General features: G+C 46.0%; 1 protein-coding gene across 3 annotated transcripts in view; it reads left to right on the forward strand.

Annotated features, from left to right (window-relative positions):
- LOC119437725 (heparan-alpha-glucosaminide N-acetyltransferase-like) overlaps positions 1 to 25713 on the forward strand; it is a 207045-nt gene that overhangs the window by 84469 nt on the left and 96863 nt on the right. For all 3 annotated transcript variants that reach the window (XR_005189505.2, XM_037704697.2, XM_037704698.2), the window contains exons 6-8: positions 2361 to 2458; positions 4524 to 4631; positions 13337 to 13488. Coding sequence is in view for 2 of the 3 variants with exons in the window: in XM_037704697.2 (XP_037560625.1) it covers positions 2361 to 2458; positions 4524 to 4631; positions 13337 to 13488 (358 nt within the window). In the remaining variant the exon portion in view is untranslated. The remainder of the gene's footprint in view (positions 1 to 2360; positions 2459 to 4523; positions 4632 to 13336; positions 13489 to 25713) is intronic.

Raw genomic sequence — 25713 nt, forward strand, 5'->3', positions numbered from 1 at the left:
ACGAATTGAGACCCCAAAGTTCGATTTTGCGGACTAAATCGCTCTTTCCGAGCCGCGCTACCCAATCTTGGAGGCCGCCTTGTTGGATTTTGCACTGGCTTGGATTCCAGTGGCTCGCTGTATAGCCTCCAAGATTGGAACGCGCGCTATCAATAGAGGGCTCGCGCAATTCTCTAGTCTCTGAGGCCATGCCCGCTCTTCCTTGGCTGACAAAACGCTCCAGAGTACTGCACTTTTTCTTTTTTCTTAGTATATGCGCTCAGCACTATCGTTGTAACCAATTATTGTGGGATGTTTTTTTATTGCGACAGCAATTATATGGACACTTCAAGCGGATTTTCACCGTCGGCGTCGCCGCCCTGAGGATCCATACAAAGTCCAAGGGCGATAAAATCATTGCCGCGCTACCGCCGTATGTGCGAGTGACAGCGCGCGGGGGACGCGCTTTCATGGAGAGCGAACGCACGGCGGAGCGTAAACGCGACTTCCTCCCTCGTGCGAAAGGCCGTGGGGGTATGGGAGGGAGGGAGGGAGGGGGGGTGACTTCTACTCTTCTAACAACTGCGTACTTAGCGCCGGAGCGGTTTCTCGCACGCACCGTATCTTGAAAGCGATCTCCAGACGGGTCTGAGCTTTTGTATGCGCTGTGCTCTCGCCGCTCAGTTTCCATTGAAGCGATATACCGCACGAACCTTCGCTCGCGGCGGTGGCCGCGCTCGCTCGTGTGCGCTGACACCACGCGGGTTAATTCAGTGAGTTTTTTTTCTCTCAAGTTTCGGTTGCTATTTTGAACATGGCGTGTACACTAAGCAGGTGTCTCGGAGACCCATGTCTCAGTGATCGGCACTACCTCCTGTACCTTCGCGAGAGCTAAGCGGTGCGAAGCTCGTTTCTTGGATCTCCATGGCGAACTCCGTTGGCGGAGATCGCCAACGCGGTGAGTTCGTGCCGACTGTACACGGAGACAATGTCATTGCTGCGCAAATCCAAGCATAGTATGAGGCAGGGCATTATTAAAGATTTTTTTTAAGCCGCACTAATAACTTTTTTTCGGCTGAACGAGTTTTCCGGACTATTTTTCAGTCCCCATGAGCTCGGAAAATCAGTTGGCGACTGTACGGCGTGCCCTAACCTAACCGCCGCACGTTGCTACTAGCCGGAAACTTCGAATTATCCGAATAGAGCCGCGCGGGCCATTCAAGTTATCCGGTAGAATTTGCATTGAGAATGACGGGACCACTCAAATTCTTCGAATTAACCGAAATTTCGAATTAACTGAGTTTGAATTATCGAGGTTTTACTGTAGTTCGATGGTAGCATACGCTGCTGTGAACATCTCAGCCAAGTTTTGGCTCTTGTAGGCTGTGCGTGGAGCTCGCAAGCGGAGTGCGAAGTCACCTTTCTTTCAAATCCTGTCTTTTCAAACAGAAGCCTGCTCCTCACTCTCTTCTCGACGCTTTATTTTATAATAAAGTGCATTCCCATATGCGGCTACTATTGGTAGCTGCGGTTGGCTACGCAGCATAGATACCGCGGCCGCCGCGGGGTGCCACCACGAATCCACTGGCTAAGCGCACTGTGGCTCGCTGGAGACAACCACGTTTGGCTTATGTTTAGCGCATTGTAGGCACCAAAACCTGAAGTCTTGGCATCTACGTTAACATCCAAAATTAAATTTGAACTGCGCGCCAGGGTGACATTTCGAAGGCGGAGCGTTGTGGTCATACCTTACTCTGCTGTAGCTTTCGCAGTGAAAGGCATTGAAGAAGGAACGGGAGTACAGCGGAGGCCGTATTTGATTACAAATAACTCTGCTTCTGCAGAACGCATTGAGGTACTTTTTGTGGCAAAGTATTTCTGAAATATCAGATCAAATCAAATCATTTTTATTTCCCAGAAACAACATATTCTGGAGACGTTCATTGGCTAAAAGATGTTTTGGATAGCTTATTTTCACTTCAAATGCCTTTCTCCATTTCGATAAAAAGTGGTTCAGGGCCTCTTTAACCTAAGTTAATAATCGGGATTTATTTTTGTGGTAAGCCAGTCATTCAGAAGGCTATTGTGTGGAAGTAACTGTGCGAAGATGTAGCGAAAAATAATAGAGGAATTTTTAATCATGTTCTTTAGGAACTGGTTATTTTTTGTTCTTCTGAAGCAAGTCCTTGAATCCTGGACAGTGATATAGCTTATGGGTGCTTTTATGTGGGTCACAAGCATAATGTTTTTTTGTTCGTGCATAAACTTGCAAGCTGTGACTGTTAATTTTTGTGGTCACCAAATTTTACCCTGGTTTTAAGGTGGATATGAAAAAGTAATTGCCTGTAAAGCTTTATCAATTTGCAATATGATGCTTGCAGCAAGGCATACTGGGGACTGCTGTGACAGTTGAAGATGGCCAGGCTGTAACCACTGCACCCCCTAAAAAGCGGCTGCGCTCTCTTGATGCTTTTAGAGGGTAAGTTATATGGCAATGCCAAAAGGCAATACAGCAGAATTATAGCTTTTCTTGAGAACTCCTCTTCATAAAGGGCTTTAAGTATTTAGAACACAGCAATGGCTGCTGTTGGTTTAGGGCAGTCAGTGTTGTGGAATGAATTGAAAATTTTATGAGGACACACAGTCACAGTGTATGATGCTGAATATTTGAGCAAAGGTGGTGGTTTATAGGTTGCCTTGTGTAGTGCCTGATTAAAAAAAGTTAACGTGCGGTTTATTCGTGCGGTATAAATTCGTTTTGTGAGGATGCAATTCTGTAGTGTAGGCATGGATGTCTGCGTGGTTTTGGCAACCTAGCGAAATGCCAATGGGCACACCATTTTTGATCCAACTTATAATGTGTCAGGGCCATTGCTTGTGACATGTTGTTGATGATTTCTGGCTCCCACTGCCCTTGGTTTTCACTTGGTTACAGAAAAGCCACACAAGCTGGTTTTCACACTTCAACTCTCGCTGATAGTACATCACGGAACTTCCACCAAATGTATCTGCCTTTTGTCGTAGTCATTGGGTGCATGGCCATGATCTTTTTGTGGATGCCTTGGCCACTTGGTGTCATCATGTGCAGTGTACAACATAATGTGCCCCTCATTGTGGATTCTTGAGAGATTTTAGTAGAAATTGTTGTTTCACTATTTGCTAAGAAATATTGGGTGCTGGCCTACAGATAGTTGCTCAAGGAAGATTCTGAGAACAAAGGACCAGCAGATCTTCGGTCATCAACTGTTCAGCTTTGGTGTGCAAAGCCTGATTGCTTGTGTTATGATTACCAAGGCTTTTACAATCCCTTTAAGACAGGCTTTATCCTGTGTTATTATTTTAGCAATTCTCAAACCTTGTGTCTCACTGACTGTTTCGGTTTAATGCAATATATTCCAGTCCTTGGCAAATGACGATTTGACTTGAGAATTTGTTAGTTATAATTCATTCAAACATTCGGTGAAGTCAAACACCCTGTTCAGCCACCAAATAAATCTGTTGGTTGAAAGTTTACCTTTAATGCTGTTCTTGCATCAGCAAAACCTGAAAGCAGCAGAAGCAGTGAATCACATGTGAAATTTTGAATTTTTCTCTGTTTTATATTATCAAAAAAATGTAGACTCATCAGCCCCTGAGCTTTAAAAAATATTTCACTGATGAGAATTGAATCAACTATCAGTGCACACAGTTTGCCAAATATGATAAAGAACTAGACCATGTTTGAGTTTATCGCCAGTAGTGTCCCTTGCTTCTGCTGTGTAATAGGAAAGGATTCATAAGAGGGGGTCTTCATTGCAACTATACTATCAGCAGTGGGTGAGGTTCTGGACGTGCTTATTTACAGGAATTATCACTGTTTGAACACAGATTAAGCTTTTCTTTTCATATTAGTGCAGTGTACTTCAAAAAATACCTAGCCAATTTAGAAATTTGCTTGGTGTAAATTGTCCCTGACCAAGAACGAGAAAGAAAGGGAACGTGGGACAAGACCACATACTTGTATTGCCAGGAAAAATTTAGGCTTGTATCTTATTGTTCAATTTTATTGCACCTTTCATGCATATTCACCGATTTTATTAGTGCAGGTGTAATCTATAACCTTATTGAAGAATCACGCAGCATCTTCTGACCTTGATTATTTTCACTGTTGCTTTTGATTCAGAGCTATTTTTAGTGAAGATTCAGTGTGTAGCCACCTCATCATTCTACATGCTTGGAGCCACGTGATGTTTTTATGTTTGGTAAAGATTACCTTGATCCCAGGAGTGCATAAATCCACTATGTATTATACTATTTTTCTTGTCTGCTTTTCTGTTATACTTGTTGGAAACAGGAAATATGCATTATGTTTGGCTCGATATTAATGCTCGTATTTTACAAAAAGTATTCGTCTTCAATTCAGTTTCAAATATTTAATTTTATTAGAAAATTTTATTCAAACACCTTTGGGGTATAGTCATATTTTGTTGCCGATTTCATCCACTTATGTCATAGTTGCTGTGACAACACAGTCGAGTCTAAATCACTTTCTCTTGTGTGCTCAGGCTCTCACTGGTGCTGATGGTGTTCGTCAACACTGGTGGCGGCAAGTACTGGTTCTTCGAACACAGTCCATGGAATGGGATCACCCTTGCCGACCTGGTCTTCCCATGGTCAGGGCTGATGCTAAGTTTCAATTTTCACCATGAACAGCCTTGCTTGGCACCTATCTTGTCCATCTCCTGTCTATTCCTTGAAACCACTCCCCGATCACACTTTGTGACTCACGACGGGCTCGTGCGTTGTGAGGTGCCTTCTTTCGTGAAAGTGCCTTGGTTTGTTTACTGAAGGTAAACCGAGAGTGCAGTAGAGCTTTTTCCATGTCTGTTCACAATGCACAAGGCAGTGGTGAACAAAGTTAAGCAGCACTGTCTATGGTGTGTAGCTTCAGAAGCCTGCAGATCTACCTAAATTTTTTTTTATTGCTGTCAAGTGTCACCTGTGTTAACATTCGAAACAATTCAAGCAAGAGGGCAGCAAGAGGGCGTGTCCTCTTGTAGGCATTGCTGTCCTTTCTGGTGCTGTTTCAAGGTGCCTGATGGCCCAGAATCACACTTTTGCAAAATTTGTTCTTTTTGCCACTATGTTTTTACTTTAATAGTCATCTGTTTGGCACATTACTCACTATGCATCTGTGCAAATGTCAATATTGGCCTATACGTATGTTGCTCTGAATTTAACTCTCTGTGCTTTAATTATTTTTCGTACAAGTGACGAACTAAGCTCATCAGTTTGTTCTGTTAAATTTTCTGTATGAGTATAGCTTGTCGAGTCATTTTCTTTTGTTTGCATGCACCTGGAGGCATTGATGGCACCTCTCTTTCTATTTATTGGTTGAGATAGCCACCAGATTATGAGAAAAGATGGTGTGAATGACATTTAAAAGAAAGGCTTTTGCATAGCTCTAGTTGGTCACTCTGATCTTCAAAAAACTGCATCCTCTGAGAGTACCAATTTTATTCCTGTTTGCATGAAATAAAGGCAGAAACTTGCAACCTCGGAGTGTTATTGTGTAGCTAGTGTTAACCAAAATCCATTTCTTATGAATTAGAAGGGGAATCTGTGAACTTGAATCAATATGAAGCTTGTAGCAATAATATCAGCTAGCATGCTTGTAGACAAAAATCACTTTGTTGCATGCTCAGAAAGTTTTCAGTACCGTATAGACTCGTGTAAGAGCCGCACCCTTGTGAGGGCCACACCGCCAACTTGGCAGCCCAAAATTTGGAGAAAAAAAATTCCAATGGAGAAGCAATTGATGAGCGACTGGCCGCTCAAGGCACTTTGCATGTATTCGCAGGCTTCTTTCACACTTAGAAAAACACTTTTATGTAGCACATAATGAGCAACAGAAAACTGTATTGGGAGTTTTTCATGTTGATCTACAGTTTTCTCATTGACACTTTTCATGAAATTATACTAATTTAGAAGTTGTTTAATTAACTATGAATAATTATGTAATTAGGCAGAACGCAAAAAATTATCTGAGCATCTCCAAGCGACGGCAAACATTACCTTGTTTCTGTCCAGCTACATGGCATTTGCATATTTTTAAATCTTGGTGCATGATAGTTGGGCCAAACATTAAAAATATGCAAATGCTACGTAGCTGTACAGAACCAGGATAATGTTGTTTGCCATTGCTTAGAGATACTCAGATTATCTGTTGCATTCTGCCTAATTACATAATTAGTCATAATTAATTAATCAACTTCCCAATTAATATAATTAGATGAAAATGCAAATGCCTCGTAGCTGTACAGAACCAAGGTAATGTTGTTTGCCGTCACTCAGAGATACTCAGAATATATGTTGCATTCTGCTTAATTACATAATTAGTCATAGCTAATTAATCAACTTCTCAATTATAATTAGATGAAAAGTGTTAAAAAGAAAATTGTAGAGCAACATGATAGACTCCGTGTAATGCAAAAAATAATTGGAGTACCTCCAAGCGAAGGCAAACAACATTACCTTGTTTCTGTCCAGCTACGTAGCATTAGTGTATTTTTAAAGTTTCACCCAAGTTAAGTGAAACACCCTCTATATATATGGGTTAATCTTTTGCATTCCATTTAATTATGTAATTAACAATTATCATACAATTTCTAACTTCCACCAGCAGAAATGGTGTGCCACTAGAGAAACAATCCCATTTTTCTCCACTGCAGTGTTTTCATGAATTACTTTGTTTTCATTGAAACACCCAGATAGTTTATGTATTAAAAAAACATTCAATGGCTAGTTGGTGTGTTGTTATTGAAACTGAAGTTTGTGCAGTCGAATATATTGGCTGTCTATTAGCACTGCGCGAAGCCAGCTTCAAGAATAGTTCATATATATTATTCTCGTATCCTGTATATGTTTCCCTTTGTTATGTCCGTATTAATACAGGAGATCCATCCACCCATGTTCAAGTGAATGGAAAGGGCACAGTTATATTTTTGCTAGGATCCTGTTCATATCATCAGCCTATTTAGGTTCACCGCAGCATGAGCTCCTCTGCCGCCAATCTCCAGTTACCCTTTTTCTTCTTCAGCCAGCTCCCCCTTTTATGCATGCAAAATTCCTAACCTCATCACTTCCATCTACTCTTCTTACGCTCATTTCTCCCCCACCATTTGCATTTCTCCTTCTTTGGCACCGATTATGTTACTGTAATAGCTATCTGTCCTGCTAATTACCTGGCCTGCCCAAATCCACTACTTCAGCTTAATCTCAACCAAAATGTCAGCTGCCCCCAATAATGTGTTGTTGTGAGCCACTTGGTTGCAAGACATGGTGGAACACTGCACTGCAAAAACAAGACTAATGACAAGGGCTGATGAACTGAGATGCTGTAATCTGTTTCATACATAGCAGGCACGCTGCAGAAGCGATAAAAATAGTCTCAGTCTGTGCATTTCACATTGCAATTGTTGATCTCCAACATTTTCTATGAAATAACTACTTCATGTATTACAACAGCTACTTGTGGGCGCAAGATTACGTCAAATCGCATATTACTTGTACATGTTTGTGCTTCTTGTGTCGGGTCGTGAGTGCAAGTAATACGTTGTGTCCGCTGGTCGCAAGAACATGTTACTCCATGCGTTTGGTGGTAAATAGGTTTCGATCTCCGACATGTTTCATATACTAAATACATTTTATTTTTCGACATAAAAGCAAGAGACTTAGTTTTACATGAAATTACGTAATGCATACCTAATATCTTTCTTTCATATGTGATGCACTACTTTTTGTTTGCAGATGCAAACGGTGAAAGAAGTGTCTAGCCTTCATAGCGTTGCCTGCTATGTATGAAATGGAGTATAGATGCACACGAAGTGCAGTGCGTGTGTCTAGTGTCTCAGTTCATCATGCCCTTGTCATTATAGTCTTGCTTTCATAGTGTAGTGCTTCACCGTGTCTCAGCTGCCCCTCATTTGCTCTCTAATACTAGATACTGCCATCTTCCTATGCCTTAACATTATGGCTGTCATTTCTCATTCCATCACTTTTTGGGCAGTCCCTGGATTCCATTAAAGCTTATTTGTTATAAGGCAAGTTCTGGCCCCATCGGTTAGTACTGGTAGAATGCACCGATTGTATAACTCTTCTTTATAAAGATAGTACTTGTAAGCTGTTCATGATCTGACGTATGTGCTGCAATGCTTTTTTGTTTGTCTGCAGATTTCTTTCTTTTCAAGATCCCCAAGAACTTTTTTTCCTAGATAAATGGTACTCCTTCACCACGTTAAGAGGCACATGACCAGTGACAAACTCTTATGCTCTTGCTAAGCTGTTGAACATTGCTTCACTTTTCTGAATATTAACCTTCAGATGTACCCTTGAGCTTTGCCAATTAAGCATTTATCGAATACTATTATTACATGCATTGTTTGTCATCCTGATCTTCATTCAAACAAGCTGTCTTCACTGCAGAGTAAGACTTTAGGGAAAGAAAATGTATCTGTTTCAATAGTGTCCTCACTGAAATGAAGTTTCTTGAAGGGAGACACTGCTCTTTGGAGCCGAAAATCAGCCCAAATTTTTTTTCCTGTTCCTTTCCTCCAACTTGGTGTAGAGCATTTATTTTTACTTGATTGGGCCCCTGTATCATTACTGATCAATTTGCTCTTTACCATTTGTCTGCACTGTTTTCTCAGTCTTTGGAATTAGGACAGTTACCCGGAGACTGGAAGGTGGGTAAGGTGGTACCAATATTCAAGTCAGGTGATACTCATTGCGCCACAAATTACAGACCCATATCTTTAACAAGCATCCCCTGTAAAATGTTTGAACATGTCATATGTTCTAATTTGGTTAAATTCACTGAAAATAATTTTTTTCCCCTCATCAGCATGGATTTCGTGAAACCTTGTCGTGTGAGACGCAGCTCATTTCATTCACCCACGACTTGTCTGACGCATTAGACAAGGGACTTTTCATTGACTATATATTCTTAGATTTTCGGAAAGCATTCGACCTTGTTAATCACCAACTACTTTGTTTAAAGCTCAGCAAACTGAATATTGACCCTAACATTCCTTTATGGATGGAGAGCTTTTTGCGTAATAGAACTCAATTCGTGACTGCTAATAACATTGATTCTTCACCATGTTCTGTTACTTCAGGCATGCCTAAAGGTTCAGTGCTGGGGCTGTTACTGTTCCTGATATATATTAATGATCTGCCAAATTCTATTAACTCCACAATCAGGCTTTTCATAGATGACTGCATCATTTACCGAGTGATCACTTCTGTTTCAGACCCGTCCATACTTCAATGTGATTTAGTATCCAGTTGGTGTAACACTTGGCTCATGAAATTGAATACTAGCAAATGTAAGGTTATGCGTGTTTCACACAGGTCTGCCATTGCAAATCCTAGTGCGCATTTTATTTCAGGCTCTGTACTTGAACACGTGACAACTTACAAATATTTAGGGCTTCATATAACTGCTAATCTTTCATGGCAGCCACATATTGATTATATTGTTAACAATGCTAACTACATGCTTGGTTACTTGTGGTGTAATTTTTCTATAGCTCCATCTTCATTAAAGCTACTACTGTACAAAACTCTAGTGCGATCAAAATTGGAGTATGCGTGCTCTGTCTGGGACCCGGGTCTCAAAACCCTTACTAATCAATTAGAATCCGTACAGAATCTTAGTGCCTGTTTTATATCGTGTAACTTCTCCTGCACTGCTAGCGTAACTGCAATGAAAAGTACCTTGAACCTTCCTAGTTTTTCCCTTTGTAAAAAACTTTCGCAAATGCTAACCTTTCACAAGATTTATTACCACAATCATCAGATAAAAGGGGATCTTCTTTCTGAGCCATCCTTCATATCACCTCGCACTGATCATCGCCATAAGGTACGCATTCCATATTGCCGGACTAATGCGCAATTTAACTCTTTTGTGCCAAAGGCAGCAATTGGAACCACCTGTCCACCTCTGTTGCGGATATATCTGACACGTGTTTATTTAAAAGTGCCGCTGAAAACTATGTGTTCCCCTAATCTGTCTTGTTCCTAATCATTTCACTTAAACTTACTTTTTCGCTTCTGTATACGATAGTGTTTTCTTTTATGTACACTATATTGTTTTCTTTTGCGCCAAGGACAGCCAGCATTGGAACCATCTTACCCGCCTGTGTTGCTGTTATTTTTTGTTGCTGACACGTTTTTTTTAACTGCCGCAGAAAACTGTGTATTTGCCTAATCTGCCTTGTTGCCAACGTGATCTTGTATTTCACTTAAACATACGTTTTTTCGTTGCTGGATACCATTTGCTTTATTTTTGCTGCATTATGTCTTTTTCCTTTTTATATACCACTCCCCTCTGTAACGCCCCCTAGGCCTTTGAAGGTATTGAAATAAATAAATAAATGATCACCATGAACATTTTCGAAATGTGTTCTCTCATTTTCTCGGAATAGCATTTCTGATAATGCCGCAATTTTTTTTCTTGGAAAGTTGGACAATTACAGAGTAAAGTAGGCCTAAAATATGAACATATGTTGTTACAAAAGTTTTCAAAATATAATAATTTGAACTGGGCGTTACTATGGGTTTTTTGAAAAGTTTGACATGCTATAGCTTGCCCGTATCAGTCTAGAACATTCATTCTTGCAGCACTTCAAACTCTGACCATTCAAAATCATTTTGATATACCAGTCTCTTTTATTACAAGCACTATTTCATAGGGAGCTCACCTCCAAAGTCCACATGAACAGCATAAATTTCTTAATATTTTAAGAACTACTTGTTGCACATAGAAATCAAATGCATATTTTGAATCAGAACGTCAGATTATGTAAGTGATGCAAGTTTTATCAAAATGTGCCCATAAATAAAAATGACACTCTTGTAGGTCTTGTGGGTGCGTTGTTTTTTTATTTCTTTCCTCTTATTTTGCTTTCATTCTTTTATTCCGTAAAGCAGGGGTTCTCAAGCATGTTCGTTCCAGGGAACCCTGATAAGCTCCATGATGCGCCAAGGAACCCCCCCCCCCCTCCAAGTTAACCGAATTAAAATGTCCTAATTAACCAAATGTCGAATTATCGAGGGTATCAAGAAAACAATAAACAAATGCTTAACTACATCAACACACTTTTATTTACTCAATGAATCAGCAAATTCTGATTATATTTATTTAGCACAAGACCAGTGCAGAAGCTGAAATTCTCGTCATCTCATGACTGATTTCTGCTAGCAGCGGCGAAAGCCTCGCGCGCGTACATCCCGATTATTTTTTCGCCAGTCAGCTGCTCGTCAACAAATTGTCCGCCCATCGCGATGTAGCCGGGGCTGTTAATCTTCGACAGCTTTAAACTACTGCTTGCCGCAACCGCTGCGCACGAAACCGCGGCCGCTATCGTCGCGATCATGGACGGCGACCTTGCGGTTCAGAAGGCAGGCGGCCGACGCACGCACCAAGTCAAAACGAAACTACCGTTCGCTGCAACAAGTGCGGACGAAACCGCGGCCGCTATCGACGCGATCATGGACGGCGACCTTGCGGTTCTTTCACCCGCCGGGGTGGCTCAGTCAGCGTCCTCGTGCTCAGCAGGCGTTGCGCTGCTGAGCACGAGGGCGCGGGATCGAATCCCGGCCCCGGCGGCCGCATTTCGATGGAGGCGAAATGCAAAAACGCCCGTGTGCTTGCGTTGTAGTGCACGTTAAAGAACCCCAGGTGGTCAAAATTAATCCGGAGCCCTCCACTACGGCGTGCCTCATAATCAGAACTGGTTTTGGCACGTAAAACCCCAGAAAGAAGAAGACCTTGCGGTTCAGAAGGCAGGCGGCCGACGCACGCACCAAGTCAAAACGAAACTACCGTTCGCTGCAACAAGTGTGGACGAAACCGCGGCCGCTATCGACGCGATCATGTACGGCGACCTTGCGGTTCAGAAGGCAGGCGGCCGACGCACGCACCAAGTCAAAACGAAACTACCGTTCGCTGCAACAAGTGCGGACGAAACCGCGGCCGCTATCGACGCGATCATGGACGGCGACCTTGCGGTTCAGAAGGCAGGCGGCCGACGCACGCACCAAGTCAAAACGAAACTACCTTTCGCTGCAACAAGTGCGGACGAAACCGCGGCCGCTATCGACGCGATCATGGACGGCGACCTTGCGGTTCAGAAGGCAGGCGGCCGACGCACGCACCAAGTCAAAACGAAACTACCGTTCGCTGCAACAAGTGCGGACGAAACCGCGGCCGCTATCGACGCGATCATGGACGGCGACCTTGCGGTTCAGAAGGCAGGCGGTCGACGCACGCACCAAGTCAAAACGAAACTACCGTTCGCTGCAACAAGTGCGGACGAAACCGCGGCCGCTATCGACGCGATCATGGACGGCGACCTTGCGGTTCAGAAGGCAGGCGGCCGACGCACGCACCAAGTCAAAACGAAACTACCTTTCGCTGCAAGAAGTGCGGACAAATTCGCGGTCGCTGTCGACGCTACCATGGTTGGTGACTACGCATTTGTGAAGGCACGCAGCCGACGCGCGCACCGAGTGAAAACGAAACTACTGTTTGCCTCAACTGCTGTGGACGAAACTGCGGTGGTTATCGATGCGATCATGGATGGCAACTATGCACTTATGAAGGCACGCGGCATGCCGCCAACGCGGTGTTATGCGCGGCGATAAACGCAAGAATAAAGTCTTAAGGGCGCAATTAGGCACGAAGCGCTCCGGCGTTGCTGTCAATCACGTGCCGCGCACGCTTGCCACTGAGGACCATGGCGATGCGGACTGCGCCGCTTCGTTTCGGTTGGACGCTAGCGCCGTTCTTGCTCTTCTGCGGCGCGTATTTGCGGTGTTCCGCGCATTTTTTTTTTTTTTGTTCATTGTTTTATTCCTCCAACGTATACATTAGTGCGCACGCAATCGGCACCTACGCTATCTACAAACGGCAGAAATGCGCATATTGGTAAATTACGGCCTCCGAGATTTAAGTGCGAAAGCTTAGGCGTAATGCCCGTTTTCGGAGGTTGGGTGGCTACAAGCGGCTTGCGAATTTATTAGTTAGTTCGCGCGTTGCCGTTACGCGCTGTGAGTGCTTTTGGACACTCGGGCGTGAGTAACGGAGGTTCTGTAGATCGAGCGCACCTCATTTTCGCCGTTTTAGCCACTTGGTTAGCGCGGGACCACGGAAAATTTATCAGTGGCTCGCGGAACCCCGAGCAGGGGCCGGCGGAACCCCAGGGTTCCGCGGAACCCACTTTGAGAACCCATGCCGTAAAGCATACTGTACCAGCAGTGCAATGCACTCACAGTTCTGCATTTTGTGGTTGAGGTCTCCTTTTCTGTAATGCAGGTTTGTGTGGATCATGGGTGTCTCACTGGCCATGACCATACGGTCGCTCCTTCGCAAGTCCATCACCAGAGGTCGCATATTCCTGCAAATTGTGAAGCGCACGCTCATCCTATTTGGGCTCGGCATAGTGACCAACACTCTTTCTGGTGACGGTGAGTTGCAGCAAGTGGCAGAGCCTTGTTTGGTGTGTTTTTCCCCACCCTTGTAACACTGGTGCAACTTTCATGCAAAGTTCTAAAAATCGCATTAGGCTGAAGCTCTGCGGTAGTGATGAGTGACTGGCCAGGTTGATTTAAATTTCTTTGCGATGTGACTAGCAACATGATCTTGCTAATGCAGCTACACTTCATACATTACTGCCATCTGTAGTCTGTTTTTTCCTTGTCCTTTGTGACGTCCACATATATTAGCTGATATTTCACTGAGCATTGTATTGTACAGTTGATACCAGACATATTGAATTATTGTTCATATCGAACAGTTGCAACAACCCTTGCAAATCCCATACGAAAGTATAGCTCTGTATAGCACCACGGTCTTGCGGCCGAGCAGTGCAGGCTTTTAGGGTTAGCGTTGCAATCAGTACATCAAAGGCTATTTCACAGCGGAATTGACTTGCAACATTCGTATATAAAAAATTAGAAGTAAACTTTTACGCTTTCAACATGGCCTTGAAGAAACAAATTAGTAAATTCCCACTTTTCACTATCTTGAAAAACTGTCTGAGACATGCAGACAAACTTTATGTAGGGATATCTTATATTCTGAATGATTGATGTATATATAATTATTTTGCAATTCTTTTCAAGTTGACTATATCCGGGATGGTCTGTAATAACTAGGCATGTGTGAATAGTGTTTTTCCACTTCAAAGTTAATACGTAGCGAATGCTTGCGTACAGTCAAACCTCGTTAATTCGTACCTGCTTAATGTGTAATTGCGGTTTAAACATAGTCGCAAAGATTCCCCCACCCAGCCCCCATTGAACCCCATGTATTGGCTGACCGCTTAAGCCATAGTCGCTCATTGCCCACCAAACGGTTAGTGTGTACTATTTTTGTTTCTTATCTACACGCACAGGCACAAAATCTGCAAAATCTCATGTGCGCAGATGTTAGATTCTCGAGTTGCAGCACTCGGACGACAGCCACCAGCGATAGGGAACTTAAAACGTGGCCACCATGACGTATTTCCTGCTCATGCAGCTGTTGCCAATTGCTGCGCACAAAAGCATGGCCTTTGAGATTAGCTCCCGGTAAAGCGAAGAAGCTGCCGGTAGGGGGCGCAAATTCGCTCTCGCCGTCGAACCCCATTTAAGTAGTAACCGCAGAGTAGCACATTTTATTGCGAAGCGCATTTCTGCCGTCACCGTGGACGTCGCTTTGAGGTTCCGTATTAAGTCCGAACACAGCAACATCGTCGCCGCGCACCGTACGCTGTATGTGCGAGCGAAAGCTTGCGAGGGTCAGCCGCCTATCTCGTGCGCGCAAGGGAGAAAGGCAGAGCGGAAGCACGTTGCTTCTGTCACACACGGCGGGGGAGGCGAGAAAGGGAGGAGTTTACTTCGGCGTCAGCCGCCCTATCTTGAAAGCGATCTGCTGCGTGGAAAAAATGCGCGCCCGCACGGGCCTCATCTTCAAAGCGATATGCAGACAAAGTGCAACTAGCGCTGGTAGCTTCGTAAGCACTGGGCTTTTGACGTCTAGTTCGCGGTTCGCGTTGAAGCGAGAGACGGCACGATCGCTGCTGCTGTCGCGCCTCCTCACTCAGCGTTCTGACACCAAATTTCTGCAGTTATCGAGCGAGATGTGTTCGTGTTTACCAGTACGCGCGTTACACTGTGCTTGTTAATTTAGTAAGCGGGGCCTCATGGACAAACTGGCTCACAGCCTTATCGAGTTCGAAGATGCCGTCGTCGCGGCAAGGCTGCCACGGCGGCAAGTGAAGATTACCGATTTTTTGCTGACACCCGCAAATAAAGCCTGTCTGAGTGCGTGTGTTTGAGAGCATGGTGACGTAGTTCTTTTCCGGCCAGTAAGTAGCCACTAAACTGGCATTGACGGTTAATTTGTACATCGTTTAGTGCGTACCTAAACGTTGTTCCCGGCCAGCTACTTATTAACGAGGTTTGACTGTAATTAGAATAATTTCAAGTCGAAGCAAATATTCGGGACCACTAGTACACAACAGAAAAATTGCCAGGATGAAGTACATTATCTTGTTACAATGATCTGTGCTGGCTGTGTTATCTAGAATATTTTCTGAACCATTATAAAAGTGAGGCAACGAGAAACAGACATGAGGCACGAGGCTTTTCATTTTTCAATTTATTCAGACCACTGTGCATTGCTCACCCAGCATTTCTTCCTAGTGCATGTTGGTGTATGTAAAACCCCAGTGATACGATCACGGCTGGTACGAGTTTCGGTGTGACACGAATTCGTAACATTCCCTGGCCGAAATACATTGCTCTTAGTACGAAAAACATCGGCTGTTACGAAAACATTGCCACACTGCTGCGGATCATACGAACGCGTGAGCAAGAGCGGCGGGGGCGGCTGAGTCAACGGAGCGACCGGCACAGACAAGCCGGCACAGTGGGATTTGGGCAGGATCCGTAGTCACCAAGCAACCAACTACGTTACGCGGCTACACAATCTCTCATTGGTACCCACGTCGAGCGGACCGGACTACATCACAGCCTAGCTGATGCTTTAACCAGCAAGGACGGCAGCAGCCACGGCGGCTAAAACGCTCCATGCACTCGATGTGCTGAGGCGTTCAGCGGCGTGCGAAAACATTCGTGAGATCACGTGCACGCACTTTTATGCCTTCCAGAAGGCAATTGTTGAATATTTGGGAAAGAAGAAAATACACACGGATAGTAGAACCCCGTTGACACGTTTTTTCAAGGGACCGTGAAAAAAATAAAAAAAAATAGTCGCAGTTTTGCCCAGAAAGCGAAGCAACGATTGCGATAGAAAATTAGTAGACAGCTGTATGAAGTAAAGATAGTAGTTTTATCGGCCATATAAACTTGTAAGCATAGGCATACTAACTAAATTAACAAGCACGGTGTCACGCGCGCACAGGTAAACACGAACCTATCTCGCTCGATGACAATGCTGGAGCATAGCCCCTCAAAAAGCTATTAAGGAACTATGGCTGGAGCAAGGAAGCATGGCAGCAGCGGCTGTCTCTCACTTCAACACGAACTAAACGTCAAAAGCACAGCGCATGCTTAGCTATCCGTCACTAGGCACACTTTGTCAACATCGCAGATCGTTTTGAAGATGAGGCCCGTGCAAGCTCGCACTTTGCGTACGTCGGAGATCGTTTCCAAGATACGGCCATATGATGCGGCGGCCACGCCGTATCGGCAATGTGTCGGTTGCTTGTTGCAACGTACAAGCTGGCTGCACCGCTAAATTTAGATGACCGCCACATTTAAATGTAACGTAATATGCAGGAAAATGACAGATTGGTGACGTGTCACAGGGAACTTAATACAATAGAACCCCACTGATACTCAAGAGCCGAGAAACGGGAAAAATTGAGAAATGGGAGTAGTGTTAAACTGCACACAATATTATTTTAATTCTTACATGTGAAAAAAAAGTCGTACTTTTTCCCGAAAGCTAAAGCATCGATAGCGATAACAAATTAGTAGACAGCTATACAAAGTAAGGATAATAGTTTTATCGTCCGTATAAACTTGCAAACATTCACTCATTAACTATATTAACAAGCATGGTGTCAGTGCCCACATGCAAACATGAACACATCACACTCTATGAGCGCGGACGCCCGCTGTCACACGCTGGTGTGAGGAAGCGCCACTGCACAAGCGAGCGAAGTGACTTTCGTGCTGTTCTCTGTCGCTTCAGCGCAAACTGAACGCCGAGAACACACAGCACGCACAAAGCTATGAGCCGCACTCACCTACACTGCCTAGACTCTGCCCCCAACGCAGATCGCTTTCAAGATACGGCCCGCACGACCGCGCGCTGCCGCACAGTACGCAGTTGTTGCCAGAGTACAACGCCGCCCGCTATCCCTCCCCTCTCACTCCCTCGCTGGTGCCTCGAGCACAACGGAAGAAGGCACGCTTCCTCCTTGCTCTTCTTTTTGCATGCACGAGATTTAGACGCGGTCGTCGACTCCCCTCGCACGCTTTCACTCGCACATACAGCATACGGCGCACGGCGACGGCGTTATCGCCCTTGAACTTTATACGGAACATTTATGAGCCAAAACCAATTTTAGGGCCACAACATGTTATAGACACCATCTTTAGATAGCAAATACGGATCTCGAGGGCCATACTTTTGCTGGCGGAAACCAAAGATACGTGATAGGAGTGTCGCCCCCGGCACTTTGGGCTGCCAATGCCATCGTCAAGCTACCAAGCCAAATGACGTGAAAAGTCGAAATGGCCAGTTGGTCTGGCGCGGGGTGGCAGTTCGCAACATATGATGCGGGAATGGTCCCACAGTTGCGACGCAACAGCGGGGTTACCAATGCATTGGGTTCTATAGGAGCTGTGCCGGGACCAGCCGAAAACGACGTAACAGCTGGGAAAATGCAGCACCCGGGAATGTGACAGCGGGGTTCTACTGTACATGGAAGTAGTGTAGGATGTAGGTCGGGACCGCAAAAACGCGACGTAGCAGCCGGGAATACGCAGCAGTGAGGAAGGTATCAACATGGTTCCACTATTAGGAATTTTTTCTGGTATAAATAAATTCATTTTTTCCTGACTTTGTGTATGTTTTAATGATACGAATTTTGGTTGATGCAAATATTTCACGTGACCCCACAAGATTCGTATCACCGAGGTTCTACTGTATAAACAATAATTGCTCAACATGCTTGGGGAGAAGGTGTCACTACTAGAAGACAACAACATTCCCTGTTGACAAGAACAACCTCTAACTTGACCCTTGGGTTGCTGGCACTGACAGGTATAGCCGAGTTAGCTTGGACAGTGACAGGTACCGTATTTTCTCGCATATTACCCGCACGAAAAATTGAAAAAAAATTGCTTAAAAAGTGGGGGTGCGGGTTATCTGCGACTGGTGGAAGTAAAAAGAGGCTCTCGAAACTGCGAACAAGATCAGGCGAGCGTTTTGCAGCCCGAAGACTGGCGCATACCCCCAGCTCGAGACGCAGCTTGCCAAATTGACTGAGGAGCGAAGGAGTCGTGGCCACGCTGTGTCGACAGAGATGGTGCAGATGGAAGCCCTGAAGCTGGCCCGGGAAATTAATGTTTCATGCGAGTTTCGTGCTAGCCATGGATGGGTGCAGCGCTTTATGGTCAGGCATGGATTTTAGGTGCGTGGGCGAACTACCATGTGCCAGCGGCTTCCCGAAGCTTACGAGGAGAAACTGCTCAACTTTCAATGTTACGTCATCGAACTTAGGAAAGAGCACAACTATTTACTATCTCAGGTAGGAAATGCTGACCAAACTCCAATATATTTCGAGATGCCAATGAAAACAACTCTGTAAAAAAAGGGCTCAAAATCTATTAGCATGCTGACTGGCGGGAACACTAAGCTTCGCTGCACAGGGATGTTGTGTGCTTTGGCCGTCGGCACCTAACTGTCCCCGTATGTGATATTCAAGCGCAAGACCCTGCCAAGTACGCCATTGCCCCCAGGAATTGTTGTGCGGGTGGAAGACAATTCCTGATGAACAATGACCTCATCAGTGACTGGATTCGAACAATTTGAGAAAAAAGACCAGGTGCATTGTTGGCATAGCAGTCGATGCTGGTGCTGGACCCCTTCCGAGGCCACTGCACTGACGTGGTAAAAGCATGCCTCGCTGACAATGGTACAGACCTTTTCGTAATACCTGGCGGAATGACTTCCATGCTCCAACTACTTGATGTGTGTCTCAATAAGCCATTCAAGGCACACGTGAAGCGGCTATATGCCCAGTGGATGGCCGATGGTTTTTACGCCCTCACATCGACGGGACATGTGCGAAGGCCAGGTATTGAACTGCTGGGCCAGTGGATCATGGATGCGTGGGGGGCGATCCTGGCTGATATTGTCGCGGTGCAACGCCGAGAGAGGACAGGGAGACGTTCTTCAAGAACAGCAGGACGACCTGTTTAAGCAAAACGGAACAGAGACACGTCTTCTTCGTCGTTAGCCAAAATCCCACTGACGCACTAGACGGACTCCGTTAATGTGCCCATCGTCGTTGTCGTCTACCTAGAGCACACGCGTCGGCGTTGTACCGTGACAGTGGTGGAGGTGCGGGGTATATTGACCACGCCTGATGCTACGGACTCCTTCTGGGAGTCGTTCATCTAGCCCGGACGCATTGTCACCAGTTACGACCCCCGTGCACCGCTTCAGTCGTCGACTGCTAGGCCTCGCCCCGGAGTTCTCCCCTCTTCAACCACATCTTTCCAGGAGCTCCACACATCTGGCAATGGCCGAAACGAGCCCACCGCGAGCACCCCAATGCAGCCAGTCTCCCAGTCAACAACAGGTAACTGTTCTTCATCCGCTGGTTCCCGATCGCTATCGCGGTGCAGCGTTCGAAGACATTGAAGACTGGCTCGACAAGTACGAGCGCGTCGCCCAGATTAACCAGTGGACTGAGCAGCAAAAGCTCTCCCACGTCTATTTCGCGCTTGACGACAGTGGCCGTACTTGGTATGAGAACCGCGAAGCTAGCCTATCGACATGGCATGACTTTCGGCAGAAAATCACCGATACGTTTGCAAGTGCCGACCGACGCGACCGCGCCCAACAGTTGATGGAGCTACGGGTGCAACAACCCAATGAGTCGGTCACAATGTTCGCCGAAGACATGGCCCGTCTCTTTCGTAGAGCCGACCCGAACATGACCGAGGATAGGAAGTTACGCTACCTCATGCGAGGTGTAAAAGAGCAGTTGTTCGCGGGGCTTGTGCGCAATCCACCCGTCACCGTCGCTGATTTTATCAAGGAGGCTACGGCTATTGAGCGGGCCCTTCATCAACGATGCAGGCAGTACGATCGTCTGTCCACCAGCACCGCAATCATTGCCGCTGCATTGACTCCACAGTATCAGAGCTCCTTGCGTGAAATGATAAGAGAGATCGTCAGAGAAGAAGTTCACCGGATCCTGACATCGACACTGGATAGCCCCGTCGTGTCAATTGCCGAAGTGGTACGCGACGAAATCAGGCAGGCGTTACCGGCCGCCGATCTTCCCGACCACCAGCGTCCCATGAATTACGCCGCCGCTGTCCGATGTTCCCCACCCGTTACAACCACACCCCCGTACACCCAGCCTCCGAGAGCCGCTCCTTGGTCGCCGCCGCAAGAGGAGGCATTGCGGCACGCACCCGTGATGCCGATGCAGTCCTACCGCCAGCCGTCATTCGCCGCGCCTTGGACCACACCGCAAAACGACCCTTCGAGACGGCCACAATTTCGGAGATCCGACGCGTGGCGCACCGCCGATAACCGCCCTCTCTGTTTTAACTGCGGGGGCGCCGGCCATATTTCGCGCCATTGCTGGCATCGCGACACATCCTTTCGACCTCTTCGTCCGTGGTCTGATGGTCGACGTGCAGATGGCGACTCCCTGCTACGCCGCGACGACGCTGCTTTTCTGGGACCTCCCATAGCGCACCCGAATGACGAATCCGTGCCGAATGATCGGACTGATTTCGGCCATCGGTCGCGCTCTCCTACCCCGCACCTCCACCACTGTCACGGTACAACGCCGAGAGAGGACAGGGAGACGTTCTTCAAGAACAGCAGGACGACCTGTTTAAGCAAAACGGAACAGAGACACGTCTTCTTCGTCGTTAGCCAAAATCCCACTGACGCACTAGACGGACTCCGTTAATGTGCCCATCGTCGTTGTCGTCTACCTAGAGCACACGCGTCAATATGGTGTGCAAAAGCTTCAAAAAATGTGCCATAAGCAATAGCTTAGATGGTTCCAAAGACGATTACTTCTTTGAGAGCGGCGATGAAGCCTTGGATGGTAGCAGTGAATTGGACGACAGCACTGACAACGTTGCGGCAATCGTTTTGAAATAGATTTGTTTTGAAAACGAAATGATGAGTGCACGTAGTTGTAACTTCCTAGTCCCTCATTTTTTCAGATTTTCTCATTTTCCTAGTCCCTCATTTTTTCATTTTATCCGACTCCCATTTTTCAGTGTAGTATGTTTCTTCTTTCTTTTTTTTAAAAATTTAACTGTGTTTCTATATTTATTTCCTGCATTCTTTTCATCGCCTTGGAAAAGCACCCTTTGTAGTTCTCCCTATTATTGAGTGATCTGCAACCTTGTTCTTATGCATTAACTGCTGCATTTAAAAAAAATTTTTTATTTATGCCTTGTCTTTTGAAAAAAACCTGTATTATCGTAAACTTTACATGTTGCCATTGTTTGTTTGTATTAATAATTCTTGTCATCATGCATAGGAGGTCCCATTTCAGGTTTTAACTACGGGACCTCCTTCTGTATGTACTTACCATGTAATTAACCCCGTTTTTTGTATTGAATAAACTGATTCTGATTAGTGTGCGGGTTATTTTTTTCTTTTTCGTGGAGTTCAAAGTTCGGGGTGCGGGTTATATGCAAGGGTGGGTTATACGCACGGAAATATGGTACTTGACTTCACTGAAATTATTCCACCACAGAAAACAACTCTCCAAGCGGGGCCAAACAGGCACATGGAAGTACTCCTCCACCTCCTTCATCAGTCGCTGGGAACCAGTGCTTGAAGGGGTAGTAGAGGCCAAAGTTTGAAAAACATTCCACACATTGCTAGACACAGCTCGTGCAGGTGCACTGGACTCCTCCTTGTTTCTTCCATGAGTCAGGTTGTTCTCCACAGCTGAGCAGAGTTGGCTTTTCGGCCACTATTTCTTACTTGTGGTGTTGTGACAGACTGCCTTAAAGCCCAAACCACACGAGGGCGATTTCGTGTGCGATGGCTTCGAGCGACGAAACGGGCCGTCGTACGAACAGATCGCTCGTTCTTCTCGCTCAATCGCTCGGTTCCGGAAATCTAAAATTCGTCGCTCGTCGCCCAGAAGTGCTATGAGCGACTAGGCAATAGCGTGAAGCCGGAACTGGATATACATTGGGGAAGCACTACCGATTGTTGTGCGTAACGAGCAAACAACTCAGTTTTGATACGTGCAAGAATAAAAACCTAGTGCAAGACCTTTAGAAGTATTTATGCGGCTCTTTACAGTAAAACACATCAACTTAAATTAATAAAGCACGTGTCATGCCAGTTTCGACGTGTATTTGCTGCGCTCGTACCGGCAACAGCAAGGAGCCGTCGCTCAAAGTCATCGCTCACGTGGGGTATGATCTGTAGGCGACAAGCGAACGCAACAGCCATATCCATCACGTCACTTGTCGCTGTCGCGCACAAGATCGCTTGCATGCGGTGTATACTTAAAGTGGGGGTCTGATGCCATGCTCAAGGTATATGTCAGCTGCAATTTTATAGCCCCAAACCTGGACTTGATGCTAAGAAGGAGGTTTCATGCAAATACAGACTCCTCCCCACCACTCTGCTGTTGCTGAGTGAGCAGGAGTTGCGTGCAATGCACTAGTGGCACCACTTCTGAAAGAGTTGGGTGCTTTTCAGAGCAAGATTCTTTTGTCACATCATCAACATATTTCATGACTGACATGACGGATGTCATCAGATGCCATTTACCTGAAGTTAGGTTTTCCAATATGCCCTGTTCTGACAGGTTCAAGGAAATGGGTAGACAAAGCTTTAGAAGGCGAGGCATCATTTTGTATTCATTGTTTCATTGTGTTGCAACATCCTGAATCACTTCAAGGGGCTCTAAGACCATGCTAATCTGAACCTCTTTGAGGCGACTCCTGGCCTTAGAACTTCACTTGTAAAGCCCTACAATTGCTCAGGCCTTGACACACAGCCGTTCGAAATTCTGAGTGTCCTTTGCACATGGGATGCACAATTGTAATGTATGCGCAAAGCATTGTATACTTGACCATCCTGTTGGCAATGCAGTGCCCAGGAAGTTTCTGGCATTGTCAGTGACAATGAAAACTGGAATATCTTGAGGCAGTCCCCATTCCTTTGCCAGGTCAAGGAGGATGCACTTCAAATTTTCAGATGTATGGCCTTTGGGCATGTGCCAGCATGCAAGGTGATAATTGTGAAGCCGGAACTCTTCATCAACTAGGTGGCAGGTAAATGAGACATAGCTATACCCGGGCATCAATGTCCACCCGTCGGTCATCACCGAGTAGCATGAGGTTTCGTGGTTGAAGTGACTGCACAGCTCACTTTTGATCCGTTCTTTCTCCTTGGCGTAAAGTTCTGGCTCGACACTCCGAGAAAATGTAGTCCTCGATGAGACCTTGTACTCGGGCACTGCAGTGTGCATCAGACAAAATATCCTGGCTCCTCATTGATAAAATATGAGAGCAAGCCAGTGGCCAGGAACTGTGCAACCTTCGTTGTTAGCATTTTTGCATGCTGACTGTCACCTTTCAATGTCGGCTTGAAGTAGCTACGTCCGCCTTGTTGGTGCCCACCATCTTTTTGGGGCCTGCAGGCTTTTTTGAGCGTTCGGCAGCACGGAGCCTTTCGAACTGCTTGAATAGATCAGGCTGACACTATAGGTGATTAATGAGGCTGGTTGTAGTGCCCGTAGGCATTTTAAGGTGCATCTTGCACTTGCAGCACTTTGCGTCCCTGGCTTCATGCTCGAAGAACTCCCAGATAGCACTCTGAAACACCCGTTGCTCCGATTCGTGCATGGTTTGGCTACTTCAGCCGTGCGCACAATCGAGCTGAAAGAACCAAGGCGAGACCAAAGTTGAGAATTTGAAGCGACAGAAACAGGCACCGAGCACATTTGCAAGCGCAAACCTAAAAAAAAAACTATAGGCTCTAGAAAAAAGCACAAGGTTGCCTGACCAAATATCTACTATCGCTTAGATTAACCTTTTTTTTAGGTTAGGCAATGTTAAGACACTTTATATTATATCTTACAATTGCAAGGTATAATACAAATACAGTGAAATCTCGGTGATACGAATCTCGCGGGGTTGCGTGAAATATTCGTATCACCCGAAATTTGTATCATCAAAACATACAAATATCAAGAAAAATAAATTTATTTGTATCAGAGAAGATTTCTAATGGTCGAACCCCATTGATACCTTCCTTGCTGCTGCATTTTCCCGGCTGCTACGTCGCGTTTTTGCAGTCCCCACCTAAATCCCATCGACTTCCATGTACAGTCGAATCTCAATAAGTCGAACTCGAAGGGGCCCAAATATTTTGTCAAGGATAAGGACTTATTTTTAAGGATTCGTGCACCATAGCGCGATGTACGAATGGTGCGATTCGTGAAATATCGCGACGCACTAGCACATATCGAGCGAGGCCCACGAAACTGCCCACGTCGGCCAACGCTCGCTTCCCACTAACAGGCGGCGCAGGCACGGCGACAGAGAGATATTGTGGTTAAAATGAAGACGTGACACAGCGACGGGCGTGCGCGGGGACCGTCACAGGTGAGGGAGGAGGGCGGCAGGGAGAGAGAGAGAGAGAGACAAAACTTTATTTTGATGACGCACGGAGAAGCGTCGATCTCCGTGGTGGGTGGAGCCTTCAGTCCAGGGCCCCAGCGGCGGTGGCAGCACTTTCGGCTCTGGCGATAAGCTTTCGCTGATCCTCCAGTGCCGAGCTGGTCAGCACCATCTCCCACTGCTCGTGCGTTGCGTTTCGATTTGGGGAGTTATTGGGGATATTTTGGCATGCCCATGTGGTGTGGTAGAGGGTAGCTCGCTCTGTACAGAAAGGACAAAGGGGCTGATAAAGGGTGGGGTACATAGCGTGAAGGAGCGTGAGGTGAGGATAGGTGTTGGTCTGGAGTTGCCTCCAGGTCGTGGCTTCAGCTCTGGTGAGGGATGGGTGGGGTGGCGGCATCGTTCTTCTCGAAAGGCGGTAGTGCTGCAGTATATCGTAGTAAGTTTGTAGTGTGTCTGGACTTGGGTCTTCTGGCGTCTCTTGCAGTGCCCGGTTGCAGTGACCTCGGGCTATCGTGTGTGCACGATGGTTTCCGCTGACGCCTTCATGTCCCGGTGTCCAAATTATCGTGGTGCGGGGTATTTCGTTGAGGCGATGTAGAATATCGCATGCGATTTTATGTAGATGGCCGTTCGCGTAGGCTCGACATGCTGATTGACAGTCTGTAAGAATATATAGTTCTTCGTTTTGTCTCGATGCCGAGATGGCGAGGGCAATAGCGGCCTCTTCGGCTGCGGCGACGTTCTGCGTACGAACGGAGGCGGATACCAGTTCTTGCTGTCTGTGTCCAGCCACGCTGATTACCATGCCCTCTCCAT

This window comes from Dermacentor silvarum, chromosome 1 (assembly GCF_013339745.2).
Source record: "Dermacentor silvarum isolate Dsil-2018 chromosome 1, BIME_Dsil_1.4, whole genome shotgun sequence".
In the NCBI taxonomy this organism is placed as follows: Eukaryota; Metazoa; Arthropoda; class Arachnida; order Ixodida; family Ixodidae; genus Dermacentor; species Dermacentor silvarum.